Source organism: Typha latifolia, chromosome 3 (genome assembly GCF_019914945.1).
Source record: "Typha latifolia isolate L0001 chromosome 3, TyphaL0001v2, whole genome shotgun sequence".
Taxonomy (NCBI): Eukaryota; Viridiplantae; Streptophyta; class Magnoliopsida; order Poales; family Typhaceae; genus Typha; species Typha latifolia.
Genome location: NC_133088.1, coordinates 17,240,547 through 17,262,207, shown reverse-complemented (window position 1 = coordinate 17,262,207; position 21,661 = coordinate 17,240,547). Strand labels below are relative to the sequence as shown.

General features: G+C 40.2%; 4 protein-coding genes and 1 long non-coding RNA gene across 7 annotated transcripts; 1 reads left to right on the top strand and 4 right to left on the bottom strand.

The window, feature by feature from the left end:
• Nucleotides 1-90: 90 nt before the first annotated feature.
• On the bottom strand, nucleotides 91-5,972 carry LOC140783729 (nucleobase-ascorbate transporter 11). Its single transcript, XM_073130734.1, has 10 exons — nucleotides 5,231-5,972; nucleotides 4,820-4,917; nucleotides 4,567-4,737; nucleotides 4,272-4,372; nucleotides 3,568-3,703; nucleotides 3,350-3,400; nucleotides 2,821-3,108; nucleotides 1,757-1,991; nucleotides 1,263-1,543; nucleotides 91-601 (listed from the first exon to the last, which is right to left on the bottom strand). Exons 1-10 carry the CDS (start codon nucleotides 5,865-5,867, stop codon nucleotides 380-382), a joined length of 2,220 nt encoding a protein of 739 aa, XP_072986835.1. The 5' UTR covers nucleotides 5,868-5,972; the 3' UTR covers nucleotides 91-379.
• A 1,710-nt stretch (nucleotides 5,973-7,682) lies between these two features.
• Nucleotides 7,683-8,302, top strand: LOC140784859 (uncharacterized). The gene is made up of 2 exons (XR_012108325.1): nucleotides 7,683-7,885; nucleotides 7,963-8,302. It is a non-coding gene; the product is annotated as an uncharacterized lncRNA (long non-coding RNA).
• A 908-nt stretch (nucleotides 8,303-9,210) lies between these two features.
• LOC140783731 (putative kinase-like protein TMKL1) lies at nucleotides 9,211-12,201 on the bottom strand. 3 transcript variants are annotated; one of them, XR_012108174.1, is made up of 3 exons: nucleotides 11,125-12,201; nucleotides 10,055-10,728; nucleotides 9,322-9,897 (listed from the first exon to the last, which is right to left on the bottom strand). XR_012108174.1 is itself a non-coding variant. In XM_073130736.1 (2 exons), the coding sequence occupies exons 1-2, from the start codon at nucleotides 11,624-11,626 to the stop codon at nucleotides 10,145-10,147; spliced, it is 1,086 nt and encodes a 361-aa protein (XP_072986837.1). In that variant the 5' UTR covers nucleotides 11,627-12,201; the 3' UTR covers nucleotides 9,211-10,144. The 3 variants fall into 3 exon arrangements, 1 of the variants encoding a protein (XP_072986837.1); XR_012108175.1 differs by having other exon boundaries at nucleotides 9,465-9,888; XM_073130736.1 differs by having other exon boundaries at nucleotides 9,211-10,728.
• Nucleotides 12,202-14,865: 2,664 nt separating this feature from the next.
• On the bottom strand, nucleotides 14,866-16,729 carry LOC140784519 (uncharacterized). Its single transcript, XM_073131992.1, has one exon. It carries the CDS (start codon nucleotides 16,519-16,521, stop codon nucleotides 14,995-14,997), a length of 1,527 nt encoding a protein of 508 aa, XP_072988093.1. The 5' UTR covers nucleotides 16,522-16,729; the 3' UTR covers nucleotides 14,866-14,994.
• A 2,661-nt stretch (nucleotides 16,730-19,390) lies between these two features.
• On the bottom strand, nucleotides 19,391-20,755 carry LOC140784520 (homeobox-leucine zipper protein HAT4-like). The gene is made up of 3 exons (XM_073131993.1): nucleotides 20,385-20,755; nucleotides 20,001-20,281; nucleotides 19,391-19,902 (listed from the first exon to the last, which is right to left on the bottom strand). Exons 1-3 carry the CDS (start codon nucleotides 20,482-20,484, stop codon nucleotides 19,486-19,488), a joined length of 798 nt encoding a protein of 265 aa, XP_072988094.1. The 5' UTR covers nucleotides 20,485-20,755; the 3' UTR covers nucleotides 19,391-19,485.
• Nucleotides 20,756-21,661: the final 906 nt, after the last annotated feature.

Genomic DNA, 21,661 nt, shown 5'->3' with positions numbered 1-21,661 from the left:
AACATCACACCCAAGATTTCAAGATCGGAGCAATCATAATATCAAAGACTGTTAGAGCCGGAGTGGACAGAGAAATACAACCTGAAAGCATAATGGGAAAAGTAGTGATCATCTAAACTTTTTATTGACGATGTCCAATCTCAATTATATATTGACAAATGTTTACATCAAGTGATACAGACAGAGCTCTGAAGAAGGTATAATAAGCAAAAATCTTGTTACCCCTCTCAATTTTCCATATTACAGGTGAAGGAACAGATGAAAAATAAATAAAATGGCCCCTCTATCTTCAGTTAAATAAACCAAAGGCATAAAGACAATGATACAAGCCTTAGAAACCAGGTTGCAGCAAATGATTGATTGCTGAGAATAACACAAGTTAAGAACCAACACACTTAGCCCACCCGAACCAGCATCTGAACTTTTCAGGCAACATGTACGGCTCGAGAGAAGCTGGATCAACTTCTGGCCTACTAGAATTAGACCATATATACACGCCTCTTTCTTGCTTGCTACCAGGAACTGTGTTATCAAGTACAAATGCCACAAGAAGAGCCACCACCATGCTGATCGATAAAAGAGCATTCAGTGCAAAGTTAACCTGTCAGCAGTAAGGAATTAGTTAAAACTTTGTACAAATACTCCAAAACAAATTCAGTTGTTTTCCTAAAAAGTGCTTCAGATCATACTTGTAATCAAGTTCACAACAAATGTTTGGATTAAGCCATTAAGAAAAGCTGTCCATCCACCACAACAAGCAACCAAGCAAGCCTTTAGTCCCAACAATTTGGGGTTGGCTCAACTTTCTATCCACTCAGAGATGACAATGTATCTGAAATTTGTGGTGTCATCCAATTAAACTACATGGAGAATTACTACTTCCTAACATGCTAGATGTCATTTATGCCTTCCAACATTTGTACAATTGGTAGAAGGAAGCTTGAGTCTACATTGTCCAGGTCTGATGCATAACGGATAGCATGGCATGGCATGATAATTGCCAAAAGGCAACCACAGTCGTAGTATAGGCATTCTCAGTTTGCCACTGAGATGTTCTACTTGTACAGAAGTAAAATAGTCATTTGGCAAATCTATTTCAAGGATAATATTAATTCACACTATAATCTGCAACAATAACTGGGGAGCACATACTAATGGCAAGAACATGCTAGATAAGCTAACACACGTTTATGTAAAGTCAACTAATATCCTTTGGAAGCATGTCGACTATAATTAAATATATATTTGCATTCAAAGCATACCGCGTTGCTGCTAGTATTGACAGGTCCATTTGATGCTGCTGCATAGGGCAAAAGGTAACTGGGCAAAATAAGGGTGGAGTTGGGTGCATATTGTTGGAAATATGCGGGGATAGATAGGGAGATAAATAAGGTAAATCCAACAATTATCATGTTCCTGGAACTTGCAGTTTGGGTATACCGCAGAGTTGATAGTCCAAGTGCCACAATCAGAGCCCAGGTGAAGCAGAGGACTGAAGCAGCCAAGGCCAATGGGATTGAAGCAAGGAGAGCACCAATTTTTCCTACCACAAGGAAATTAAGAATCAAAATTTGAAGGTAAATGTAATGAGATTTTAACAAGATGTAATGTTACCTACTTATCATGTCCTAAACAACGTAACATTTGCATAACTCAATAACTCATAATGTCAAAGCATAGCACTAGGGTGAGGTGAGAACTCAAAAAGAAAAATAATAACAAATATCAAGATGCCATGGAAGATACAATATATTACCAAAGAATGAGAAGATGATCAACAAGGCTGCTCCAAGTTGCAAGGCCTTTCTGCTTGCCATCTTAGTCACACCAATGGTATGTACATTCTCTGTCAATGTTGTTGATCCAGTTCCCGTACCCCAGAGTCCAGCTAGTATACTGGAAAACCCTTCAAAGCCTATTCCCCTGCTGACTATTCCAGGAGTCGGAGGTCTTAAGTTGACTAGCAAGGATGTAGCATGATAAGACCCAATCTGTGTGAGTTACAAATAGTAACTGAGATTAAACAGATAGCTGGTTACACTTTAAATCCACCTCGTAAATTAAAAAGCATATCATTGTAAATGGAAGTGAAAACATGCAACTCTGTTCAAAGTAAAAGTAGCACAAGTATGTCATGGAAGAGGCAAATGATTGTACATTGCAAGTAGTCATGAGGGCTTATTCTTTTTAAGCTAGGCAGGACTTCAAGGAGAGGAGGCGATAAAGAGGGCTAAAAGGATGGCTCAAGTACTGGACCTCACAGAAGATTGAAGGATGTGGTTTGCTTTTGGAGGAAAATACTACATTTTGATTACTTGTTGCAAAAAACATTATAGTGGTGTTCTGGTTAATATGTGATTGTGTTTTGTGTAACTATTTGGAATTGTTGGTTGGTTTGGTTTTATTTTTACCCTCTGTAAGTTGATAGAGTAGTTGGATGGGTCTGTCTGGATGGTTATGAGGGATCTGCTGCTTTTGTTGTCTAGGGTGGTTTACCCAGACAATTGAAACTTGTTTGGTGTTGGTTTTTATTTGTTTCAATGAAATAGGGCATGAGCCTTTTCTCAACAAAAAAAAAAGGCCACAAGGGCCCATGCTAATGACCGCCTAATTCAAGTAGGCAAGTAGTTGCAACTGAAGGCGGGATCTAACAGCAACTACCAAAAGAAAAATACTGACAAGTTCTTATGAGTAATGCCTGCTCTTAGTTGTAGCTGTAAAGCTGGCACTTAATGTCAAGGTAATGGAAACACATAATGAATTCATGTGAATAGTCCTAACCATATGCAAGTGCTACTTCAAAAGTTACTTGATACTCACGGAGTCTACAGATGCAACCAGCGTAACAATGACCATAATCATAGATGTCTTAAAATGGAATGTAGGGGGTCCCCACTGGAATGGATAAGGAATCCTGAGCCAAGCAGCAGTCCTCCAAGCATTGGAAACATCAGTTCGACAATTCTTCATTGTAGCTGCATGTTTTCTGCAACCATCAAATAAGATATTTGAACTAGGTACATTTGAGCTGCAACCCTTGAAGTTATAAGCCCCACCAGCTGTCAAAAAGAATGCGTATGCCCATATTATTGCAACACTAAGGGGAACCTGCAAGTAAAGAATGCCAGCAATCATGAGAATCACTTGAGTAAAGATACATTGTTGTCAAATTATCAGCCACTCTTTTGTGGATGATAGCAGGTAGGACTGCGAATTAAGAAAAGCATGATGTAAGAAATTGAGCACAGCAGTTTAAATCCTCAGACAGTAAACAAGTTTGGAATGGATATATCAATGTTAAGAAGTCTAGATAGAGGGGGGAACTAAGTAGAAGGACCAAGAGAGATACCGCATAAATTAGAAATATACGATTTCCAAAGAGGGAAACTCTCCGAAGGTACTGCAATAAGAGAGGAATGTAGCAAGCATCAAATATGTATTACTCAGAAGATATGATATTCAATAACAAAACAACAACAGCAACAATATATTGAATAAGAAATGAGCTACTGAGAAGAAAACATTATGTGTAACACATTATTCAACTGCTTTTTGCAAATCTTTTACCAGAGTAAAAAGAAGAACCAATATAATCAGGGGAACGCTGATCTCTACACAACTACCAGCTTGAGGGAAACCATAACTGAAAAATGCCAAGCCCACTGCAGCAACCGTTGGAGCTACCACCACTGGATTTATTAGCCTGTAAGATCATTCAAAAAAGGCACTACATATTAAAAGTTGAATAGGGCATATTCATAAATGCCATGCATGCACCATCCTAACTCAGTAATATTAAATATGTAACTTTATCCTATTTTTAATCTCTCTGCAACTTTTCTGATTTTTCTGATATATCTTTTGAAGTTTTAGATTCTTGAAATATTTATATATTGAAAATACAGACCCAAAACTCCCAGAAATAGATCCAAAACAATCAAAGCTAGTTGAAACTCTCAAGATTTCATTTTTCCAAAGGACAGGAAATTCTTAATCCAATCAATCTTCATCTTGTTCAATGAACATAAGAACATTCAAACAGTTGGTAATTGGGATTCAAAATTTTCATTGCAAGATGAAAATGACATCAAGCAAGTATTATACTAATTATTGAACTATTCAATAGATTCTTATGCAACTATAAACTGTCAAAAGGACAAGCAAATTAAATAGACGCCTAAAGAAACATGAGGAAAGTAATAATAGTTCTAGAAAACACATAAAATATCAATTGGTAATGTCACATGCCAAGAGAAATTTATACTAGGTACCTTAGAAGAAGTGACATAAGGCCACTGTATCCCAGGACTGTCTGAAAAACTGAACCAATAATTACAGCTCCTTGTAGTTCTCTCATGATGTGCTTGAATTTCTGCATTTAATCAAATGTGATTTCATGAAGAACAAAAATTGGCAGGGAGTTCAGTGTGCTAGATGAATAGTAGAATATAGACAAATGCTTGAAGATTGACTTTTTGTGCAATATAAGTATTCATATGAAATGGAAATGCATCAACCAATATTATTACTTAGTTTCGACTTCATAGTCAGAAATATGTAACTTACATTTTCACTTAGATTTCTGAAATCCTCAGAGTTAATGATTACCATTGCAGGTGCCAAGTAGACAAAGGAGCTTCCCTGAACCAATGGAAGCCTAGTCCCAAAAAAGGAATGGAGTATTGTTGTAACACCAGAAACTAAAAGCATGGTGGAAATGACACTAGCAGTCTCCTCCTGACATCATAAAAATACAAATAATCATTGAAGAGTGTAACATGTCACTTAATTTGGGCTCACCAAGACTAAATGCTCTTACATCAGTTCCACCCATGGCAGGTACCATGATCAAAGGGATGAAAACAAGTGAACCAGCCAGTGACAAATGATGTTGTATACCATAAAAAAGGAGGGGCGCTGCAATTGTAGAGACAGATCATGATGGTCAGCAAGAAATAAGATAAATTGTCCTGTCTACTTGGAAGACTAAACCCTAGTCAAGTTCACCATTCTCTGGGGAAAATGCACTGCTTATATCGAGATCTACAAAGATCTCACAAGATAACCATCATATTGTCTAAATTACAAGTCAATGGAACAGTTTCTTGACGTAATGCAATTCAAAACCAAGTCAATTGGTTGATGAAATGACCAAAAACTATGAACAATAGAAAGATAAAAGTGTGTATATCCAACTTCATAATTTGAACTAAGGGCATAATTCACTCACCAAATCCTGGGTTCTCCGTAACGCCACAGCGAAGCCCAGGCGGTCTATGCACAGGTGGATCCTCCGGCTCCTGCGAATCCGAAAACAATTCAATTTCCACTTTCACTGCCTCCTTCTCCTTGCTCTCATCCTTTGCGAGCGGAGCAACTACACGACCTTCATTCCCATTAATCTTCCCACCATCCAATCCATCCGTCTTATCTCTCTCGATCCGAGGAAGAGTCTTCTCAACTGGAATTCCTTTGGTCTCCTTCTCTCCCCTCAAAACCCCATTCCCACGTCCCACCACCGGCTCGATTTCTGCTTTCTCGAACCCATCTCCGCGATGACGGCGGAGGAGAAGACCCTTCTCCAGATCCAACGCCAGATTCGGCGCCGCGGCGGTGGCGGCGGCGGCGAAGGCGGACGCGCCGTCATTCCGTTCGTCTTGGTCCCTCTCGCTGATCACGCTCGCCGTCTCGCCGGAAATGGGGTTGAATCCGGTGCGCTTCGCCCAGGATCTGAGCTCATTAGGGCTGTGCTCCGTGTTAGGCACGAACGGTTCAATCCGAGGCGGCCACGGCCCGGGCCTCTGCTTCCCTCTTTGGCCCTCGTCGCCTTTGTTGAGGATTTTCGAGCTCGATCCAGTTTTATCCATTTGAATCCAGAGATAGTGGGGAGAGTGGAAGTGAATAAAGAGAGAGTAGAGAGGAGCGGGGGAGTGGGGAAGGAAGAGAGTGATATAGAAGAAGGGTGGGGGGAGGAGTGAGGTGGGTAGTCGCTTTCCGTTTTTGATGGGGGGAGAGAGACGGGAAAGCGTTGCGAATGGATATTGGCTGCTGTTGCGTAGACCGTAGTAGAACGTTTTAGAGAAAGAAAAAGTTGTCCGTCTACTGTCTGTCTTCAGTAGTTTACTTGCAATCTTGGAGAGAGAGAGGGAGAGAGAAAGAAAGAGATGTTGACTTGAGAGCGAAGGTTGGTAGGTTGGTGAAGTAGTAAAAACCGGATAACTGCTGGATTAGTATCCCGAATTAACCGATTTCCCTATTCTTTGACCGGTTAAAAATTAAGGATAAATGCAAATAATTCAATCTGTTTAGAATAACTCCTCCACCTGTCTTATTTGCTTCAAACGGAGAAAGGCATAAACTTTTCGGGGGAATAGGAATTATTATTCTTGGGGTTGGGGAGGATAAAGTGTTAGAAATAGTGTTTGCCTCCTGCTATTTCCTTTATAAAAGAAATACTTAATCAAAATTATCTTTTATTCTGTCCCTTTGTGCAGAGAATATATACTTTAGCATGGGAAAAAAGTGGAACCACTAACCCATTCTGAGTGCAAGTGAAGTGTTGCATCGTGGAATCCATTATCTAAAGCTTGCAAAGCAATATTAACCCTAATTATATCTAGATTCTCTGATGCTTAAATTTTCTTATTTATTTTGTGTGAAGCTTTGATTCTTCTCACCTTGATAGTGCTGACAGAATATATATATTTTTTCTTTTTCTATGTATTTTAAATGTAAGTTAGTTTCTAGAGGATTTAAAATTGATCATGTAATAAAATATATATATATATATATATAATAGATAACTGATCGGATGATTATTTTAGAGGTTTTACATAGTTAAAAAGATCAATTATCATAAAAGGTAAATAGGAGGATTAATATAAACATGAGCTCTAGTTTACAAGTCTTGTGTAATTAATACATGGAAATATCAAAAAATTATAGGCACTCTATAAGTTATGATGATGACTTTTTAACAAACTTCTTGTGAAGTATTTTGGGTTAATGAAATTTTAAGCCCCTCAGCTATCATTTCATATCATTTTACTCCACCAAGAAAGATGTCATTAAATTCTCTTCCGATCTTTTTGTTAGAAAGTGGATTTAAAAGAATTAGAGAAAATCAGCTTAAATAATCTATGGAGTGCATCTGTCTTTTTTTTATTATTTTTTAGGGATAAAAATGATAGAGAGTTGCGAGGATCAAGATATTATAAATCTAATTATTTTTCATATATTTGAGAGCTCCCAATAAATTCCGAAATCTCATGCACTAAATTAATAGATTGACGAACGATGTCATGCTAAAAGATTCAATAAGAAAAGCAAACAAAATCCGAAACCCGATGACCTTGAATTGGACATAATAGTACAATCCAAGAGAGAAGACACCCATCTCCATTTTCCAAATCGAGCCATTTAATTGTCTTTTTGGGCATTGGTCAGCAGGGCTCAAATGTTTGAACTGTGGATAGGATAAACAAGTGTGCGAACTCCTGGTTTGTTGGCAATTTCTCTACGGGTTGATCAAAGTGGACATAGTCTTTTCTTCATGACTGCTGAAACCCAAGAAGCAAAGAACGAATTTGATATTGTCTCTAATGCATTTCTTTATACTTAATGCCCAAGAATCGAGCACATGCCCAATCCATGATGTACTAGTTTATTCCATTGAGCTTGTCCATATCTGAGACCTTGGTATATAAATGCAAGATCTTCCTATCTATATGATATCAAGGCCGTTTCTGAGCGTTGGTCCTGTAGATAACCATGGCTACCTCTCCACTTACTTTCCATGGGCTTGGAAATTTTAGTCCCAGGTTGAGGGTCTTTCGCATCTTGCAAGCAAGAGCAAGAGCAAGAGCTCAAGGAACTTCTGGTGAAGGTTAGTTATACTAATCACTAGTTAAACTTAATTGTTTTCAGAATATAAAGGACCGATTAATTTTTACATGGTAGCAGATGAGTTTTTGGCAGGGAAATCTTCTACGAGTATTGTTGATGCTAACATGGGTGTGTTGAAGGAGAGAGTGGAAATTGTGAGGATGCAGGAGAGGTCGCAAAGGTGGAGAAGAGAGAGTAATGGGTGGCACTACAAATCCCAGTTTGTCTGCAGTACAAAGAACAACAGAAGTGATCAGCTCTTTGAGCTCTTGAAGTTTGCAGAGGTAGTTGTTGGGACTTTTGGGCTTACAATTCTCAGCTGCACTCTTTGCCTTTGTCTTGTATCATTTCTAACTCATATGAGCTTGTAGAGCTTTCTTTTGTAGATTCCAAAGAGTAAAAGTTCCCCTCAGCTGTATCCTGAGCGTTTATTTTTAGTTTATTTTGACTGATAAATTTTGTGAAAATAGACAAGCCCAAGAAGACTCAAAGCCCACATCATCTTGGGCTTAGGCTTTGACCCAACTCGGTTGAAAACTTGGTAAAGAGAGCACGAAAAAAGAATACCAAACACTAATTGGTTTTAACAAAAAGAATCAATTTCATCGTTGTGTGTGAAAGTCAAAGCTAACAATTTAGCTCAACTACAACGGAGTAGAAGATATTTTTCTCTCAGAATCTACGAGCTACTCCTTATGAACATCGTCACATGATTAGATGTACTATTGATACATCCAAATTGGCATGTCATGAAACAAGAGGAGGTCGACAGTTAACAACCTCTGCAGACCATGTTGAACAAGTGGGGTTGATGCATGATCCACTAACCTAACCTACACGGATCCGTGTGGTCACTTACCAAGTACTTGCCAACTAGAAGTTAATTACAAATTTGCTATATGTAACAATGAATTAAAAAAAAAATTAGAGAGCCCGAATCTAATGGCATTATGATACACATGTGATATTAGTAATCAGTACCTTATCTGATAATAGTTTTATGAAGAGAGCAACCACAACTACAAGTTATTTTAAGTTTCCTTACTTCAAGATGCATTTATAAATAACATATCTTTTACTTTTAGTATCATTTAACATTTAACTATATAGGCCATTTATTAATGGCCACTAGCAGTTTTTGAAATAATAAAAAGCAAAACATAGAGAGTAAATGATAAAATATTCATATACTATGGTGTTTTTATGAATTCCTCCAAAGAACTATTGTATTGCCTGCATATTGATGTATAATTTAAAGGCCAACACATGGTGGTAAGACGACATTTATCAATAGCTTGTGAGGTGCAGGTTTCCCACCATAGGCTATTAAACAACTCAGCCAACAGTAAATGACCACAGTGCATTTATTGTATGCATTCAATGAAGACAATTTTGGTGTTAAAAGACAATTTTGTAACTGTGAACTACGCCAGGGAATCTTTGAAAGCAGAGGTCATTCCTCGAGGGGTGTGTACAAAAAAAGTTAGTAGGCATATATGCATTCCAATATCACATCAGTTTGGAAGGTCTTAACCCAAAGTAACAATGCTTGGAGCCATCACAGCCATGGACCACCTCTATTTTGTCAAAAGCCCTTAACTTCTTCTCTTCTCTTTCTCTTCTTTCAGAATAACTAACAACTTGGCCTTTATCTCATTGGTTGCAAAGGAACAAGACATATACAGATAGCCTGCAAGAAGTAGAAAGACTAATCCAGTGTGCCCATTTGTACCATTCATAGGATTGACGCAAATGACCCAAGCAAACCAATCATGTCAGTTGCTTGTAATGAACATAATGTCTTCCAGCCTAGCCAACCGGTATGGAAGCCCATCAGTGATCTCCAGTCACATGGTCCACTTTAATGCTATCATCCCAGGGGAGACTAGGAGAAGAGATTCAGGTCAATTATTACCAAAGACATCTGTTGCTTTGACATCACACAACTTCACAGTTGGTTGGGAGGTTTTTGTTCTTTTTTCTCTTTTTCTTACCCAATGCCATCTGTAAAACCTATAATGTTAGATGATCAGCTAATTGCATCAGAAAGGAACCTATGGATGCCTTAATTTCTTCCTCTTGATGGTACTCCCCGAAATTAACAACATCCAAGCTAACAACTACTATGGTCCCACTCTCTTTAAATCAAAGATTGAGATGGATAACTCACCGCAATGAGAGAAGGCTCCATCAATATGATTTGTCCTGTAGGAATCAATAAGAATTTCCTTAAAGACGTAATCCATTTGTGGAGTAACAGTCAGTGAACTATTTCTTCAAGTCTTTGGAGAATGGACTTGATATCTGGTCTCAGGGCAGGGGAAGGAGAGCAACAAGCCATAGCCAGTTGGAAGAACATAAGCAACCCTTCTTCCTTGGCAGAATCCTTGCTTTGTTTGATGAGCTCTGAGCTGAATGCGTTAGATATCTTCTGCTCCAGAATCAAGTCCCTGAAGGAGGTGGGTACATGAAGATCCTGAGACTGCAACAAGTTACCACCACTCATAGGCTCCTTCTGAGTGAGCATCTCGAGTAAAACCACACCCAAGCTGTAGATATCACTCTCTCTACTTGCATCTTTCATCTTAATCAGCTCCGGGGCTTTGTAACCCTGAGCTGCAGATGTTTCAAGCAATTCTTGCCCTGCTGTTGGGTTTAAGAGAAGATGCATGCCGAAATCTGATAACCGGGGCTGGAAATCAGCATCAAGCAAGATGTTGTTTGCCTTGAGATTGCCATGGACGATCGGCTTCTGCAGTGCGGTGTGCAGGTGATCGATGCCTTTGGCGATGCCTAACGACAATTTGCAGATAATTTCCCATCTATGTGATTCAGCAACTCCATCTGTAGATGATAGGGACCAAAAACCAACAACCAAGCTCGGTCTAAGAATCAGGAAAATCGTAAAAGACATGAAGACGACGTCAGAGAGACGAATGACTAGAAGTGTATCCAATTAAATAGCAACATGAGTCACACTTTAGGCCATATTAAACATAAACACCATAAAGACATCAGGCACGAAGTCATAAGCTAACAAGAAGAAAGAACTATTTTCCATAGAAATTGCGGTGATTTAGGTTTAGCAAGTATTCTCAACATGATGGGCGAATGGCGAATGGCGAATGGCAAAGGGCAAAAAGTTTCCCACGTCTCCCAAACCCACAACGATCTAAAGGCATAATCCAACCCAAAGATTCCATCTTTAGACCAAATAACGGAATGATATCAGCAGCATACCTCTCAAGAACCGGGCCAAGGACCCGGCGGCGTAGAAGGGGTGGACGAAGAGCTTCTCCCCTCTGGGCCCCACGTAGAGAGCCCGAAGCGGAACTAAGTTCGGGTGCCGGATCGAGCCCAGGATCCGGATCGCCGGGAGGATCTCCTTGCTCCGGCCCACGCAGGCCGGTCGGACGAACCGGAGCAGCATCACAGACCCGGTCCGCTGTACGCTAGCACGGTACAGCGTGGCGTAGCTCGACTTCCCCACAACTTCCCCCGGAGCCTCGAGGATCGCGCCGACCGTTAGATTCTCGCCGCCCGAGAAGGCAATCAGCTCCTCGTCTTCCTTCTCGCCCTCAAGCTCGCCTCCAAATACTCCGCTCTCCAATGCTTCTCTCCTCTTCGATCTCTGCCGCAATCGTAGTCTTCTCTGGAGATAGTAGCAGTAGAAGAGTAGAAGAAGAAGAAGGAAAGGGAGGACTACCCCAAAAATGATCTGAACCCGGCGGTACCTCGCCATTTCAGCTAGGCTACTTGCGAGAAGCCGGCAACTCTGTATAACAAATTAAAATAACCTATTTTCGGTTCCCAAACCTCAGATCAGAAAGAGAATGGCGGAAGAAAGAAAAAGAAGAAGGACTGATTCTTTTCGTTCTCGAGAAGAGCAAGCGTGCAGGGAAATGGATTGCTCTGCGAAGAGGAATAAAAGGATTCGTTTCTTGGGACGGGTGGAAAGCTTCCTTTTAGGAGACTGTGCAGAGAGAGAGGGAGAAGGGGAGAGGATGAGAAAAGAAGTGAGCAAGAAAAGGAGAAGGGGCGGAAGCTGGAAGACGAGACAGGGAAAGGAGTGTTACGGCAACTTAAAAGCGAAACGCATTTAGTACGTGGCAGGTTGTGAATAGCTGGATACGGAGATTAAAGAGATTTATTTTGTTGCTAGTTAAACATACATTTATCTTGTGACTTGTAACAGTTACCATGTTACTAACCAGTAACTTGCCATTGGTCGGATTTACTGTCGATTACCGTACGAGATACACTGTGAATACTACGGCTGTAATCGAGCGAGCTTGATCTAGCCTAGCTTTGAATTCGAGCCAATATTTGTTATTAAGTTTAAATTAAAATTACTTTAATTCGAACTAATTTTGAGTTTAAATAAATTTTATAATATTAAAATATTACTCATATTATATATATATATATAATTTTGAGATTTATTGAGCTTATTTGATTGAGCTAACTCTTAATCAAGTTTGGCTTAAAATTATTTTGATCAAGCTCGGATTAATTCATTCTCGAGTTGAGCTTAAGCCAGCTTGATTATTTTGACTAAGGTTTCCGTATTGATATTGGAATCGGTATCGATCATTTGGAAAAATAATATGTATCGGCCGTATTGGTTGCTCGTATCGGATTGGACTATTTTTTAATTAAATAAAATTTTAAATTTTATTTAAAAATATAAAAAAAATTTAAAAATAAAAAAAAATAAGAAAATAAAAATTACTCACGTATTAAGCCTAAAAACTTAAAATATATATTAACCTACTTAAAATTCAAAATTTTTATAAATATCAAGCTCTCTCTCCACCCCTTTCTCAAAATTAAAAAATTCCTCAAAAATTACTCTTATTGACAAATCTCTTTTTTTTCTTTACTTCTTCCCTTTCTCGCTTCCCCCTCTCTCAAGCTCTCAACAACTAGTGCTGCTGCTTCACTGCAACAGCAACAATAGAAGTCGTTAGATCTACTCAGTGCAGGAAAAGAAAAAGAGACGAAATAAAAAGAATTAGAAACTGAAAGGAATAATAAAAAAAACTCATATGAGATCGCCAGAGGTCGAGGTCGTCGGAGAATATTGCTAATGATCTACTCATTCTGGTGAAGGAAGTGAGAAAGAAGAGAAAAGGAGAAAAAGAAAAAGTGAGAGAGAGTGTGGTCCATGTCGAATCCCACCCGTCTCGACCAATTGCAGGCGGGATCGGTCGATACCCTAGTCGAAATTGGGAACTATGATTTTGACAGCACTAGATAGTTGTAGGGAAAAAATAAAGTCAATTTTGATAAAATTTTAAAAGTTGTTTAGCTACATAAATAACTTTGATTTTTATTTTTGAATTTCTTTCTTAAAAAAATAACTTCACTAAAGTTTAGTTATTTCATTAAACTCTATTCTTTTAACAACCAAATAGCACCGCAAACGCATCCTCTGATGCGGTTATGCCTCGTAGGCATCTCCCAACTACCGCGTTGAAATGCTTCGATGAGAACAAAATATAAACGTGAAAAGAAGCCTTAAACATCTGTGCCTAAACGGGAGGTTTTGAATGGAGTTCATGAGGAGAAGGGAAGTTTAATGGAGTTTTATGAGGAGAGCGGAAGTACTTGGGTTTGCGAAAATGGTAGGGGTTAGTTGGATTGGAATTATGAGCCTTAAGATGATAGATAACATAACGAATCCAGTTGTAGGTCCTGATATAAAGGAGAAACTGGTAGCTGTGTGGAAGAAGAGCATAGAGCATAGAGCATAGAGCATAGAGCATAGAGCATAGAGCATAGAGCATAGAGCATAGAGCATAGAGCATAGAGCATAGAGCATAGAGCACAGAGCATAGAGCATAGAGCATAGGAAAAAAAAAAACTACACATGAGCGCACCTTGACGATAAGAGGAAAGAGTACTAGGAATAAATGATTCTGCTAAAAAGGTGAATAAGAGGAAAACTTGATCAGCTTCATGTCCCAGAGAAAGCAATCGCTGTGATCATGTCACCCAGATGTGAAAACAAGACGATTCTTGTTCATTTAATATACGCTGATGAATTAGAGGAACGGAGGAGAAGCAATGAAGTAGATATACTTTGCTGCGATATGTTGCAGTAAAAAAGGGATGTGAAATGAAATGACACAGCGTTTATGTTTGTGGCCTCTGACCATGACAGAGGATCAGAAATGTTGAGAGCCATCTAAAAGCAGCATTCTTTCTCACTGAGAATTGGATTCTAGTAATACTACAAAACGAGAGAGTAAAATCAGGTGAAAATACATAGAGAAAGAAATTAAGAGAACCCTAACCTTATCTCCTGATGGATCAACGGACCAATTTGGGAAGCTTTTAAAATTTTGATCGAAATCGCAAATGTTAAGTCCGTGATAGTATCCTCATCATTCAAGGGTTTTGAGCAAGAAAGTGGCATGGATTTTTCTCTTTCCATTTTTTAGGGAAAGAGAAAAGAAGAAGGAAGGGGATTGGTTCGAAACTTCGAATTGCGGCGAGCGAGAATGAAGAAGTTTTTCTATTATATATTTTTATAGTAGAAGTTGATGGAATGGGCCTTTTTTTTTCTGTTTCTTATGGAAAGCCTATATGCATATATTAGGGCCAAATGGGTATTTTTGTTTTCTTCTCTTAACAGGGGATAGCTTTCAGGAATACGTAAGATTGAACGAGTTCAAAGTTCAAAGCATAAATGGTTTGACTGCATTAAGGATTAAAGTAGTGAAAGCAACGAACTCCGATGCCAAAATCAAATATTGTCGGATACCCTCCCATTAAGTTGCTCTACTCGGGTAAAATAAATAACTCATGGCTTATAATTTACTATTCAGAATAAATGTCGTAAAGAATGGATGGATTATGACTCCATCGAAATATAACCGTTAAAATATAATGAATTTGTCTACGAATGTTGCTTCTTCTTCTTTTTTTTAAACACACACAAATGGTTTCAATTCAAGCACAATGCCGTAACCCATGAAAAGAGAATAGAGAACCATTTATATAGCAAACCAGCTGCTTAAATTGTAATTTGTAATCAAACATTATGAGAGGGGAAAAAAATAAAACATTTTATAGCCAGCTTCTAAAGCATTCATGTCTAGAGCACTACTTTGCACTTGTAACCTTGCGTTTCTGCCCAGTTGATCTCTTGATTGACGCAATTCTCTGAAGCCTAATTTGCTCTCTAAACTTGGCTATGAACTCATCAGCCTTCTTGTCCACCTCGTTCTCCTCTGGCCCTGCTTCCGCTGCAGAGTTTGAGGCAGCTTCTCTAAAGGACTCCTCGAATTCGTCGTCTTCGCTGCTATCTGAATCGCTGGTTTCAGAATCATCCGACGCCATGATCTTTCGGTTCATGAGCTCGTTGTTTTGCTCATCAGTCTGGTATGTCGGCATTGGAAGAGGAGGTTTGGCTTCATAACCAAATGACTGCTCTGGGACATTCTTTGCTTCATCATCAAGTATCTGGCTTTGTACTTCCTTTGGTCTGATTGTTCTAACAGACCTTCCAATCGACGAACTATCGATCGTGTTTCGCGGTTTCGCCATCGGTTTCGGAGGATCAAAGCGCGAAAGGTTGGATCTTTGCGACTCTGTTCTTCCCTTCATGCTCAAATCCTTCAGTTCATCTTTGAAGCTTTTTGTTGTGACCTTTCTATCAGGGATGTGGTGGTATCCATGACCAAGAAATGGAGGCGGTGGAGGCGGCGCTGGAGGTGGAGAATGCTTGTAGAAAATTTTCTTCTTTACAGAATCTTCGCTGCTCTTCGCCTTGATCTCCGAGGAGAAAGAGGAAGAAGGGGAGAGCCTTCTCGGAGACGGGCTTGCAGAGGAAGTTCCCGAAGGCGAGGACCGGAAAGATTGGGTCCTCGAAGGGGGATGAATTGTAGTTGCATCGAAACAAGAAGATTCTTCCTTTGAATCAAACTTCGCCGATCGCGACCGCCATGGAATAGGTGATGGGAGAACAACGCTCTCCTTTGATCGGAGTCTTGAATCCATCAAATCAAAGCAGTTAGTCTCTCCGATGCCATCATTTTCATCGATTCCTCTATGACCACCACCACCACCACCATCAACACCCAATTCGGGTTCCTGAGCTCGAGGTCTCAAGCTCCTGACAGGCAAAAGCAAAGGCTTATTACTACCAGAATGGCCTTGGCCACCATGAGTACTTCCCTTGGCAACCATGAGCACCGGCTCATTTGGGTAATAACGAGAATTCCAAGTTTGGATCTTGTTATCATCCAGTAGCCCGCGCGGGCTATCGACCTCGTCGTCGTCGAAAACCGGCGAAACATGGAGGAACTGTGAGACGTAAGATCGGGGGCTCTCGGCTTTCGCCGCTATCTCTTTGTCGAGCTCCGCATCAGCGTTCTTCCGGCTGAAGAGGCCGTAGGATATGGCGATGCCAACGAAGAGAAGGTGGAGAAGCTCCCAACTTCTGGTGAAGATGGTTTGGCTCATAAACTCAGGAGCTTGGGAAGGGAAGAGAGGGAGCACGACGGCAAACACAACAAAGAAAACGGCCTTGTAGAGGAAAGGGGAGATGAACTTATCTGAGGGTTGTTTGGTTTGCGTGGATGGCGTTGGGAGTTTGAGGGGTTGGAGAAGAGAGTCTGGCTCTGCCATTGGAGAATACAAAGAGAGAGAAAGAGAGGAAGTTGTGTTCTTTTGGTTTGAGGAGGAGGAGGAGAGAAAGGAGAGAGGGAGAGAGGAAGGAGACTTAGCGAGGAAGGAAAAGTGGAGGGAAAAGAAGGCAGAAAGCAAAAGGGATAGGAGAAGAGGGTGATGAGGCTGAAGTTTTTTTTTAAAAGCATTGGCTGTCTCTCTTCTGTTTACCGTTGGGGGAAATCGCGGTAATGACCACCACTCTTCTCATATTTGCAAGTCTACCCTCTACTTGCTCAATTCTTCTATATATCTAATATAAATTGACTTAAATTTATATATTTGTCAGTATGAAAGGATTCAGGCTAGCTATATATCCTTAAGCTAGATAGAGATAGAGATCAGCCTCAAGAAATGCCTAGAAAGAAGGGAGAAGAAAAAGAAGAATAAATGCAAGGGAACATATGGAGGCATGGTATAGTTGAAGTAATGGGCAAGAGCAAGGGTGTTGAAAGATGGCAGATATGGTTGGGATTCTTCTTTTGGCGTGCATACGCTACCTTTAGGTAAGGTAGGAGTGCGTGCGTGTGGGATTTGAGGTAATCCCACCTCCCTCTCTTGCTCCACTTTCCCTTCCCTTCCCTTCCTCGTTAATTTATTCATTACCTGCCTCATGGTCTCAGGAGGAGGAATATTAGATGCCTTTGGATTCTCACGCAGTCTTTAGTTTAACATGACATGATCGAGACTACAAATAAAAGAAGAAGAAGAAGAAGAAGAAGAAGAAGAAGGAAGAGGCTTGTTTCAATTTATGCTTACCTTTCTTTTTTACCTTCTAGAGATGATGCCTAACATTATGGTCTGCGAATCTTGGTGGATAGAGGATGTGAATGTCTGAAGAATTTTTCGAACAGCAAGCTAGCTTTGAACTTAAGTTAATGTGATGCATCTTATCCATGGCTTATTAGTTTCAAAATTACTAAGCTTTCTCCAATTCAAAGATGGAGCCGTTGGCGTTTGACCCACGCTACCAATACGATTCCTAATGCATGCAGAGAGAGCTCAGTCATGGCCACCTGTTTTGACTACCAATATGAAGACCTTTAAGATCTCTCTATTCGATCATTTAATTGTCGATTTATTTGGATTCTGGAATACGTAGTTCCTGAAAGAAAAAAGAAATTCCGACAAAAGACGGTGTAATATCTCACGCATAAAGTAACAAGCGATGCATTAATCTTCCTTTCTAAAAGTGGAGAAGACCAGCCAGTGGAAGAAGAACTCAGTGTGATAATTTTTATCAGCACCCCATGTGAAGAACACAAGCGTTCTTCTCTGTTGCAATGATCCTCCCAAGTTCGGTGGCTTTTAGGTAAAGGAAGCTTATCCTCGATGATTATATATATATATATATATATATATATATATATATATATATATATATATTATAACGTAGTTTCGGAAAATTAAATTTCCAACACTGACTCAGCTACCAGGAGATAAGATGCTTCTACCACGTAAGCAGCACGTTCAAAAAGTTTCTACCTTCTTTTCCTCATCAATTTTATTTATCAATATTACGAAATAGGCTGCATGCATAGAACTATAATTTTCTTTTATAGAGGGTATTAATTTTTTAATTGTAATGCAAAAGTTAATACCCAATAGAATCTAGTTGTTATTCCGCCAACATCCGGATAGTTATAACTAAACCCCTAAACTATTTTATTATTTCCGCATATATCTTCTCATTTATTTATTTATCTTTTGCATCACAAGCCTTTTAATTAACAATCTGAGCACTGTCGGGGGTTTAAGGAATATTATATAGTTTAGGAGATTAAATTATTACAAAAAATAATTAATTAATTAATAACTTCTTTTAAATAATAAAAGCAAAAGATGGGTCCAATATGAAAGTCGGAAGTGAGAGTGAGTTGGGCTTTACGGCTAAATTAAGAGGACTTTTTTGTATCCACTGTGAGATGGCCCAAAGTCCAAAGTAGGAGTAATTTTGTTATGGATACAGTTTGACATTCATCTCATGGATTATAGAGTAATATGGTGATTTGATGCTTAGCCGTTAGCTCTCTATGCTTTGAAGACATTTCAAGAGTATCCAGACTAACTTAATTATTCATTGTTTGAAGGCAAATAAAGATAAAAGTTTTGCCCAAAATCTTATCACTTAGTCCTCCCTACTCTTCAGCATGGTATCGTATGATCATATTGACTATTATTTTCTTAGCCCTAGTTGTGAACTGAAGCAAAACCAGGGGAAATATCAAGCAGAGTATAACATATTAAAGAAGTCGTAAGTAAATAAATATGTTAACTTTAACTTTTCTGCCTCGTGCTCGCAAGGAATTCGTTCGTTTAGATTGTTTAGCACTTTCTTTTCTTCCTGAGAGAGTTTGGCACTGCTTCATCACTCCGTTAGCATTAGAGATGTGAAAAGTTTTATCCAATATGTTTAGTAATATGCGTGCCATTCGTATGAGGCCCAGAACTATTGTGGCAAGCTGATTCTCTAGAATCATTCAACTACTCTGGTTCAATTGCTTGTGAAATTTATAAATACTAGAAGATAAATCTACCATACCCTACTAATATAATAAATGTGACAAAAAAAAGTGTGTGAAAAGATAATTACACATAAATATTTTAATGTTTAGACTACTACGCAAATGTCTCACATCCTGCTGGTTTTGTTTATCTTCTTTGTGACTTTGATAGGTGAGCAGGGAGCAGCCATATCCAAAAAGGAAGGAGAAAATCGAGGGAAGTCCCAGGTTTTGCTCCCTAAGTTACGTTTGTTTGGGTCCATACTAGTGATAAAAGCTAATAAGCGTCAAGGGTAGAAGTAAATTAGAATGTAAAGATCGCGATATATACAATCCCTTCCCTTCATCTATTCATAAAGAAGAAACTTCAGCTACACGTAAGTCTGAGCAACACCAGTCAAAATACAAAATAAAAACCTACTCAGGAACGCTGCGGCGGCGCATCAAGGAACGACGGCCGGATCGGTATCGGAACCCATGGAGCCGGTGCGACCGGAAGGCGACGGTCGCGGTGGTTAAGGAAATGCATCGGCGGGATCGAAGACGCCGCCGATGCGGCGGCGGAGTTTGAGACGCGCTCGCAAGAAGGGCACATGGTGAGGGTGGTGGGCGGCGTCATGTGCATGTACAAGTGCGGGGATAGCTTGAGAGCTCGCAGTTCTTGCACCTCCTTCTGCAACCTTCGGTTCTCCTCCGTTAAATTCTCGCAGCAGCGCTTCAAGAACTCGCAGTCCACCTCGGTCTGCTTCAGTTTGGTTCTTGCTCTCCTGTTCTGGAACCAGACTTCCACTTGCCTCGCCCGGAGGTTTAGCTGCTTCGCTAACGCCACCTTCTGCTTCTGCGCAAATAACCAACATCATCGACGTCATTTCAGGAAAATAATAGGAATCCTTCCCTTCCTTTCATTCAATCATCAAGGCTATTAAATTTGCTTACGGGATTTAAGGTGCTGTGCTCTTTGAAGGTCTCTTCAAGGATGGCGGATTGGTCTTTGGACAGCCTCAGCTTCTTGCGAGATCCGTCCCCGTCCTCCTCGTCGCTCCCTCGCTCCATCTCATTCTCCCTCTCCCTCTCGCTTCTCTTCCCACTCACGCTCGACAACGCGCTATTCGGGGACGACGGCCCCGCCTCCTCCTCTTCCTCCTCTTCCTCCTCCTCCTCCTCCATCTCCCTCTCCGCCACCGGCGCGCTGTTCACATCTATCCCTGATCTCCTCTCTATCCGAAAAGAAAAGGTAAGAAAAACACAAAGAAAAAGAAAATCTCAGATCTTCGCTATTTCTTTAGATTTGTTAAGAGATCTCGGGATATAGGAAAGTACCTGAAGAGCGAAGAAGAAGCGAGGGTGGAGGAGGAGGTGGAGAAGCCATTGTGGTCAAGCTAAGACTCAGCCCTAATAAATCCTCCTTTTCCACCATCATCTTCGGATCCTCTTCTCCTTTCTTTTTTTTTTTTTTCTCTCTTTCTCTCTTTGCCTTTGGGAAGAAGACTGGGAAGATGGCTTTTAAAGAGGAGTGGTTTCTTTTTTTTCTTTTCTTTCCTCCACTTCAATCATGGATTGTGTCAGGCGTTCCCTTATTATCGCAATCATAGCTTTAAAAGCCCCAACCCACTAACTCTGGTTCCAAAAAGCTAACCCCGGTTCACCCATCGCTCGTTTAAGTAATAATTTGCCTTCCCCTTCTAAAGTTGTAGCTACTCTCATTTCCCCTGGAGTTGGGGATTTATTAAAGGCTACTGATGTCGATGTGAGATGAAGAATAGCCGGAGAGTTTTCATATTGTGCCTTAGTGTGTCGACATACATACCCCACCAATGACATCAAATCTCGTCATTAATTCTTGGATTTAAGTTACGGTAAAAATGTGTAAGTCTTGGATTTAAGCTAAGCTTAGCCGAGCCGGGTGTTGGGTTGAGTTGGGTTGGATTGGTCAGCGCCAGTGCCAGCGGAGAGTGGAGATGAACGTGGGCAGGCGCCGAAGTAGGCGGAAGAATAGTCAGAGGTCACGAGGAGAGGGGCAATGTCTCTGGCATCAGCACGTGCGAGCACGAGACATGGCGGGAAGGGTGGGCCCAACCCCCATATGGTCGTGCGTGTCATGCTGTCCCCCCACCACCCAACACCCACGATCCGCAATCATTGGGGGCGCCCCTGAAATCTGGTCTCCTGACTTTCCCGGAGTACCCCTACGACGTCCATCATTTCTAGGGGCATGTTGGTAATAGAGGATGGGATAATTACGAGGGCGACGGTGGTGTTGGTGGAAAAGAAACCCCGCCCCCCTCCTCTTCTTCCTCTTCCTCTTCTTCCTTGGAACCTGTGGATTTAAAACCGGCGACATGTCGGGAGAGATGATGATTAGTAAATGTGACCACACGAGTGCGTGCTAGCTGTCCCATGTGTCTCCCCCCGCACGATGATTAGTAAATTATTTCTATTAATTTAAGTAGTTAATAATCTAAAGAGCTTTCGAGTAAACTTTTTGTACGACTTAAACAACAAATTTTTGCACACAATTTATCTCAGAGAAATCGTTGCATCGGATAATAATTATTAAATTTGTATATAAATTATTATCCGACTCAAACCGTTATTGC